Source organism: Mytilus edulis, chromosome 6 (assembly GCF_963676685.1).
Source record: "Mytilus edulis chromosome 6, xbMytEdul2.2, whole genome shotgun sequence".
Taxonomy (NCBI): Eukaryota; Metazoa; Mollusca; class Bivalvia; order Mytilida; family Mytilidae; genus Mytilus; species Mytilus edulis.
In genome coordinates this window covers 92,368,600-92,377,971 of record NC_092349.1, presented here as the reverse complement: position 1 = coordinate 92,377,971, position 9,372 = coordinate 92,368,600, and the positions used below count along the sequence as shown (strand labels likewise).

Below are 9,372 nucleotides of genomic sequence, written 5' to 3'. Positions count from 1 at the left end.
AGTGATAGAGACCTAGGGTCTTTTGATTTGAGGTCCTTGGTCCAAAAAAATGAAAATAAGGTCAAGGTCAAAGGTCAAGGTCATATTATAAATTTTGATTTTGGCTTATTTTCACTCATTTTCAAAAGCCGTATAACTTATCGACAAATTGTTTTTACTAAATTGTTAGTTGCGACATGTGGTAACACGTAGATTTTAGTCAAAAGAGTACGTAGACATTTGATTCCAGTTTTGCCCCCTTTTATATCTAATATTAGTTGTAAGGTAATACAACTCATTAACCATATATAGTAGAGGCCTGGAGTCTTTTGATTTGAGGTCCTTGGTTGATGACCTCGAAATTGAGCTCAAGGTCATAGGTAAATGTAACGTTCTAGATTTTGACCTTTGCTTTTACCTCATATGTATACATGATCAAGACTTGGGACTTTTAAAATTAGGTTGCAAGCAATGTGATCTAGAAAAAGACAACCGGAAGTGACCTTTTGTAAACCGGAAGTAGCTATATTTTGTACTTCATTAATGAAAAAGTATATAGAACCATATATTTTTGGAATCAGTGTCACTTTAACTATCAAACTATACCGGAAATAACATCGTTTGAACCGGAAGTAAACAATTATCTCCCTTATCTATATCTTTTTCCATAGAAACCATACATTTTTGGATTAGCGTTCAATAAGCTGTCATTTGACGGTACAATTGACATTTAAAACCAAATTTTAATATATTCATATAAAAAAGGTCTTAACTGGTGGAAAGACCATCAATGGTTCTCTGAACAATTGGTTTTTAATTTTTATTTTTTTTCTTCTGCCTAATTTTTTTGTCTTCGCTGTTTTTTTGTTTCGCAAGATGTCGCTTAGATATTTTGAATATTATATCGAACAGTTTATACGCTTTTGAAAACAACTCTGCTTAACCGAATACTTTCCCAAATAAGAGTTATCTCCCCGAACACTGTTTTCCATGTTTTCTCTAAGGCTTTGCAACCGTATAAGAAACCGACAAATTTATTTTTCCAAATTGCTCGTTATATCCTCAGGATGTTCTGTTTTATTTTGACCGAAGCCGTATAGAGATTCCATATGAGAGTTATTTCCCCTTTTGTATTTGAAATTTTGAAATGTATTTAAAACTGGAAAACCATAAGTGATAGAGGTCTAGGGTCTTTTGATTTAAGATCCTTGGTCCAAAAAAATCAAAATGAGGTCAAGGTCAAAGGTCAAGGTCAAATTCTAAATTTTGATTTTGGCTTGTTATCACTTATTTTCAGCAATCATATAAGATATCGACAAAATATTTTCACACAATTGTCAGTTGCGACATTTCGTAACACATAAATTTTAGTTAAAAGGGTATGTAAACATTTGATGCGAGTTTTTCCCCCTTTTATATCTTATATTAGTTGTATGGTAATATTACTCATTAACAATATACAGTAGAGGCCTAGGGTCTTTTGATTCGAGGTCCTTGGTTGTTGACCTTGAAATTAAGCTCAAGGTCATAGGCAAAATTAACGTTCTATATTTTGACCTTTGCTTTTACCTCATATGTATACATGATAAAGACATGGGACCTTTTGCAATGAGTTGCAAGCAATATGACCTTGTAAAAGCCAACCGGAAGTGACCTTTTGTTTACCGGAAGTAGCTATTTTTTGTTCTAAATAAATGTAAAAGTATATAGAACCATATATTTTTGGAATCAGTGTCACTTAAACTATCAAACTATACCGGAAATAACATCGTTTGAACCGGAAGTAAACAATTATCTCCCTTATCTATATCTTTTTCCATAGAAAACGTACATTTTGGGAATCAGCGTTCAATAAGCTGTCATTTGACAGTACAATTGACATTTAAAACCAAATTTTAATATTTTCATATATAAAAAAAGATCCTAACTGGTGAAAAGACCATCAATGGTTCTCTGAACAATTGTTTTTTAATTTTTTTCTAAATTGTTAGTTGCGACATGTCGTTACTTATAAATTCTGATTTAAAGGGTGCGTAGACAATAAATGGGAGTTTTTGCCCCTCTTATATTTAGAATTATGCGTAAAGTGATATTACTCATGAACTATACATTATACAGACCTAGGGTCTGTTGATTTAGGATCCTTGGTTTATTACCTTGAAATTGAGGTCAAGATCATATGTTAGTTGGAAGTTCTAGATTTTGACCTTTGCTTGAAATTCACATTTATACATCATTAAGCCATAGGAACTGACATTTTCAACTGAATTTTAATATTTTCATATCAAAATAGATCCTTATTGGTTGAAAGACCTTCAATTGTTCTTTGAACAATTGGATTTTAATTATTTTATTGTCTGTTTGAAACTGATAAACAGTCACAGTGTTGGAGTCGTTTTTATTTAGATTCAGTATTTGATCAACCTATAAAACATCAAGAACTTTTGCAAAACTTCACGGAATATTATAAACATTAAGCATAACCTTCTTCAGTTACATCTTCAGTTACAGGAAAAGTGACCTATACCAATTTTAAGCGTTTGCGTATTTTTTCTAGGACATGAACTTATTTTTCGTAGTAGCAATACATATCTCAGTTTTGTTGTTCACAGTATATTTCTAGTTTTTGGTAGTTCACAACACATTTCTATACTGACAGCACCAATGACAGGCATTACACCGAGTTACGTAGAATCCTTTTAGACTTTTATCTACCCAGTTTTTACATTTTTATATTTTTTTTATTTTCTAGATCAGAATAGAATTGACATCGACAAGTGGATAATAAAAGACAGTATGTTTGTATCAACAAGAGCTAGTGATTTTGTTATTGAGTATCTAAATAAAAACAACTGTGTTACTTTGACTGGTTCTCCGGGTGTTGGGAAATCGTTTGTTGCTAGACATGCAGCGATTAATTTACAGAAAAAAGAATATGATATCATACCAGTGCAATACCCAGAAGAAATAAAAAAGTATTACCAACCTGGTAAACGAATGGTCTTCGTGGTAGATGATATGTGTGGCAATTTCACTGCGAAACAACAACAAATTGAAAACTGGGAACTTCTGTCAGGTTTGATTGAAAAAATTGTTGCAGACAAATTTTGTAAGATTATTGTATCTGTTAGGTTACAAGTCTTTAAAGATGAAAAGTTTTCTGTGTTAACACATTTTAAAAAAAGTGAATGTAACTTAGTTTCAAATGATTTATGTCTAACATCAATAGAAAAGAAAAATATAGCTGAAAAATATATTGATACAGGTATGAAATATATTGACAAATCATCACAGTATAATGTATGCTTTCCACTCTGGTGTTCTTTATGCCATAACAAAAAAAATGAAGAGGTCAACATTTTTTTCAAAAATCCATTCCTGGTCTATGAAAAGGAATTAAATCAACTGTGTAAACAAGGGAAAGACGGAAATCGTCAAGTTTGCAGTCTAGCCTTGTGTGTTCTGTTTAATAATCATCTTAGAGAAGACTGGTTTCAAGGTAAATTAACAAAAGAACAAGAAACAATTTTAGAAGACACATGTACCAGCTGTAAGTTAAACGGAAAAACGTCCAAGGAAAAAATTAAAAAGGCCCTTGACACTCTAGATGGTTCATTTATACGTAAACAGAATGGTATTTATAGTTCGTTACATGATAAACTCTTTGACATTTTTGCTAATTACTTTGGAAAAAAAATGAAAGATTGTTTAATAACACATGGTGATAGCGATTTAATTTGTGAACGTTTTGTTTGGAATATAATACACATCAATAAAAAGAACAATGAAGAATTAACTATTACAATACCAAATGATAAGTTGAAATTGTATCTAGATAGATTGGTAAAGGACTGGTCAGAAGGCAAAGTGATAGTTGTGTTTAATAATAATAATATGAAAAACACAAAATTTAGAAAGCGGATACTGGCGTACTTAAACAAACTAAATAAGTCAACACAAAAAGAATTAGCTAATATCAAAGTAACTGTTTTTCCATCAGACGACAGTGAGGCAGGTACTTCTCCACTGATAAGGGCTTGTTATCATGGTTATACCGATATAGTAACGTGGATGTTACATAATGATGTTAATGTGGATCTGTGCAGAGATGATGGAACCACTGGACTGCACATGGCATGTCAGGAAGGGTATAATGATATTGTAATAGAGTTATTACTGAAGAATTCTAACGTTGATCTATGTGACAATGATGGATGTAGTCCTCTGTACAAAGCTAGTCAAAATGGACATACCGAGATAGTAAAGTCGCTATTAGGTAGAAATCCTAATGTTGATCTATGTAAAAACAATGGCAGTAGTCCTCTGTTACAAGCATGTCATAATGGACACACTGACATAGTTGTGATGTTGTTAGACAGGAATCCGGATATTAATCTTTGTAACAATGACGGGTGTTGTCCACTTATAATGGCATGTCGAAATGGGCACACTGAAATAGTTAGGATGCTGTTAGATAGTAAGCCTAATATTAATATTTGTGAAAAAAATGGCAGCAGTCCTCTTATACTAGCAAGTCACCATGGAAACACTAACATTGTCAGGTTGTTGTTAGAGATGACACCTGATATTGATCTCTCTAACAGAGATAACTGGAGTTCTCTGAACATGGCTTGTCAGGGTGGCTTTACTGATATAGTTCAGATTCTGTTAGATAAGAATCCTAGCGTTAATCTTTGTAACAATAACGGTTGTAGTCCTCTGTTCACAGCAATTCAGAGAGGTCATACTAATATAGTGTTGATGCTGCTGGAGAGGAATCCTGATGTTGATTTATGTAACTCCGATGGCCTTAGCCCTCTGTACATTGCAAGTCAAGAAGGGCATACTACTATAGTAGAGATGCTGCTAGCTATAGCGAAAAGTCCCAATGTTAATTTATGTACAAAAAATGGCTGCAGTCCTCTATACGCTGCAAGTCAGAATGGTCATACTAAAATCGCAAGGATGCTGTTGCAGAATAGTCCAAACATTAATTTATGTAATATATATGGTAATAGTTCTCTGTATACGGCAAGTCAAAAGGGGAATACTGAGATAGTAAGGTTGCTGTTACAAAATGATCCCGATATTGATGTATGTAACGGTGAAGGCTGTTGTCCTCTGTTCGCGGCAAGTACGGCAGGACATACTGATATAGTAGAGATGCTGTTAAAGAAGGATTCCAAAGTAAATTTATGTAACAGCGATGGCTGTAGTCCTCTGTTCGCGGCAAGTCAGATAGGAAATGTTGATATAGTAAGGATGCTGTTGCAGAAGAATCCTAAAGTTGATTTATGTAACAGTGATGGTTGCAGTCCTCTGTACGTCGCAAGTCAGAAAGGATATACTGAAATAGTATGTATGCTGTTGAAGAAGGATCCTAATATTGATGCATGTAACATAGATGGATGTTGTTCCCTGTACGCGGCAAGTACGGAAGGACATACTGATATAGTACAGATGCTGTTAGAGAAAAATCCAAACGTTGATTTATGTTGCAGTGATGGCTGCAGTCCTCTATACGTGGCAAGTCAGGAGGGATATACTAAAATAGTAGATATGCTGCTGGAGAGGGTTCCCGATATTGATATATGTAACATTGATGGCTGTTGTCCTTTGTACGCAGCAAGTATGAATGGACATACTGATATAGTAAGGATGCTGTTAGCGAAGGATCCGAAAGTTAAAACATGGACCAGTGATGGTTGCTGTCCCCTATACGCAGCAAGTCAGAATGGACATCTTGATGTAGTAAGGATGCTGTTAGAGTTTGGTATCAAAGTAGATATATGCGACAATAATGGATGTAGTCCTCTGTTTGCAGCTAGTCAGAATGGACACACTAATATAGTAATTAAGCTTTTAGAGAAGAATTCAAATGTTAATTTTCGTAACAATAACAGATTAAAAGGCATCCGTGGTTGGTTGTTATCTCGTCACCGTATTTATGATGATCATTACAGATACGGCTGTAGTTCTCTGTACATGGCAAGCCGGAATGGACATACGGATATAGTTAAATTGCTGTTAGAAAATAATGCTGATATCAATCTATGTGACCAATATGGATGTAATTCTTTGTTCATGGCAATTCAGAAAGGACATACTGATATAGTCAGAATACTGCTAGTTGAACATCCTAATGTTGATCTATGTGCCAAAAACAAACATAGTTCTCTGTTTATGCCAAGTCTGGAGCTTAGGTGGGATTTGGCACGGGATGAGGATGATTGTTGTGAAAACATTTGCTGCAGCCCTCTCCATACGGCAAGTAATAATGGACATACAGAGATAGTAAAAATGCTATTAGAGGGAAATGCTAGCCTTGATGTATGTGAGAAATGTGGCTGTTCTCCTCTGCATAAGGCAAGTGCCAATGGATATACCGATATTGTAAGGATTCTGCTTGAAAAAAATCCGAACGTTGATCTATGTGACTATCATGGCTGTAGTCCTTTGAAACTGGCAAGTCAGAATGGACATTCAAATATTGTAGAGATACTATTAGGAAGGAATCCAAATGTTGATCTGTGCGACAATGAGGGCAATAGTCCACTGTTCGAGGCAAGTCAGTTTGGGTATACTCATATAGTACAATTGCTGTTAGATAAGAATCCTAAAGCTGATCAATGTAATACAAATCATCATAGTTCTCTGTGCGCACCAAGTAAGAGTGGACATATAGATACAGTTGGCCTGCATTTAGAGAGAAGTCCAAGTTATGATCTATGTAACAAGAACAGATGCAGTCCTTTGTACAAGGCATGTGCAAACGGTCATCCTGATATAGTCAGCATGCTGTTAGGGAGGAATCCTGATGTTGATCAATGTGACAATCAGGGTTGTAGTCCTCTGTTTATAGCAAGTCAGAGTGGTCATACTGCTGTAGTTAAGATACTGTTAGATGCAAGTCCAAATATTGATCTATGTAATGAAGATAATTGTAGTCCACTGTACTCGGCAAGTAAACATGGGTATATTGAGATAGTAAGGATGCTGTTAGATCAGGATCCTGACGTTAATCTATGTAACAATAAGGGTTGCAGTCCTCTATACAAAGCAAGTAAGCATGGACAACATGAAATAGTAAGGATGTTGTTAGAGAAAGATCCAAATGTTGATCTTTGTCATAACGATGGCTCTAGTCCTCTCATGAAGGCAATTGAGAAAGGACATACAGATATAGTACGAAAGCTGTTAGATAAGGGATCGAATGTTAATCAACGTGACAAAAATGGTTATAGTCCTTTGATAAAGGCAAGTGAAAGTGGAAATATTGTTTTAGTAAGGATGCTGTTAAGAAAGGGTCCTGATATTAATCTTTGCGACAATAATGGCAGTAGTCCTTTGAAGGCTGCAAGTATTAATGGACATACTGATATAGTAAGATTATTGTTAGAGAACAATCCTCATGTTGATCTTTGTGATAATCGGTACGGTAGTTCTCTGTTAAATGCAAGTCAGAAAGGCCATACTGATATAGTACGGATGTTGTTACAAAAGGGCGCTAATGTAAATCTGTGTACACTTGATGGCTATTCGCCGCTGATCATGGCATGTGCCAATGCCCACATAGATATTGTTCTGCTATTATTTGAATATAAACCTGACATTAATGCCCAAACATTTGATGGCGGTACTGCTCTATATCTCTGTGCTCTAAAAGGACACAAAGACGTAACACAGATGTTGTTAGAAAAACATGCGCACCCTGGTATCTGTATCCATAGTAAACAAGGAATGATAGATACTCTAAAATTTCTCACAGGAATAACACTACGTCAGTTAAAACAGCACCTATATGATAGACTTGTACAAAGTAAATTATCAAAGGGTATAGATTATGTAAAAAAAAGGTCAATAGATTATGCCTTTGATGAAGTACATGGTTGTTCTCCATTACATATTGCCTCTTTCATGGGTAGGATGGATGTGGTCCAGTGTCTCCTTACTCACAATGCTAACATAGACATAACAAAAGACGATGGAACAACCCCATTATTTTATGCATGTGAAGTAGGAAATGATAATATCGTACGCTTATTGTTAGATAAAGGAGCAGATACACAGATATGTAGACTTGATGGGACTTTCCCGTTAAACATTGCTACAGATAAAGGTCATACATCTATAGTAATGATGGTAACAGCGCATATGACAAGAAGGAAAACATCTTTACTTAACGTTTGATGTTTGTCGTAATTTTGTATGACTCGTGGTAAAACAATTCTGCAGATGACACGTGTCTTTTGTTTAAAACGAAAATATTTGTTTAGTTTTCACAAAACATATCATTTCTTTTTTTAGCTCGTGCTTACTCTTTGGTATCTGTTTACATTTTTTGTATTTGGCATTATTTTATTAACTTCTCGGTTTCTCTTTTTAATACATGTATTGTACCTTAGTAGTATTTGGATATTTCATTATGATTTTGACACCGGTAACATATTTCATAAGAAAGGGTCTTTTTGATAACAGGGTGCAAAAATAGAAATGAAATCTATATCAATCTGTATGTGTTCAATTGAAGAATTCTTTTTAATTTTTTTAATCATCTTCTGTTTTTCAAGTCTGTTTTTATAATTATTTTCTGTGTTTGATCTAAACGCATTCATGTTTTCGTGAGTGTACAATGTATATAAATTTGTTGAATGATTTATATCATCAAATCGATTTTACGTTTGACTATTTGCTATTCCCTGTTGTGATTGTGATGTTGGATTACTGTAAAATAAGCACATATTGTCATTTTTTTCATCCTGGTATTTTATGTTCGGTCTACCTTTTTTTTGTTTCACGTTGCATCACCTTTCTTATTAATGTTTTTTTTATTTTTATGTATTTCCTACTTTGTACACATTTATAGTCATTTATTTGTTTAAACTTTTTTATTCGAATAAGCTATCATAAAGATTAACTTATTCAATCTTATTTGAGACTTATTTTTGACGTGGCTCGGTACTTATAGATCCAGTCAAGGTGTTTGTATTATTTTTATTTTTGCTGGTGTGTTTTGTACATGTGACTTTTTGTGTTTCTTTGGTTTCATAACGTGACTCTGTACTTTTAAAGACCCCGTCATTATGTTATCGTTCTATAATATGTTATTATGTTATTGTTCTATTACAAATTTGATATTACTTTGAACGACAAACGACACAATTATTCTACTTGCGTAGTGGTACTAACCATATATGGATTCTTAAAAATTCTAAGGAACTTCTGGATAATTTTAAGTCTCGGTATGTTTCTGAAATTAATTCTAACATAACTTTTGATTTTTAAACCTGCATATAACCATTACTCATGTGAAATTATAATTGTTTTGAATATACATTGAACGACAAAATTTCTTCCTATGTGACGTTTACATTTTCTGACGCAAAACACGCG

At 34.0% G+C, this 9,372-nt stretch overlaps 1 protein-coding gene across 1 annotated transcript; it reads left to right on the top strand.

Annotated features, from left to right (window-relative positions):
* Positions 1-2,775: 2,775 nt before the first annotated feature.
* LOC139526762 (serine/threonine-protein phosphatase 6 regulatory ankyrin repeat subunit B-like) lies at positions 2,776-8,169 on the top strand. Its single transcript, XM_071321929.1, has one exon. The coding sequence runs from the start codon at positions 2,776-2,778 to the stop codon at positions 8,167-8,169; it is 5,394 nt and encodes a 1,797-aa protein (XP_071178030.1).
* The last annotated feature ends 1,203 nt before the right edge of the window (positions 8,170-9,372 follow it).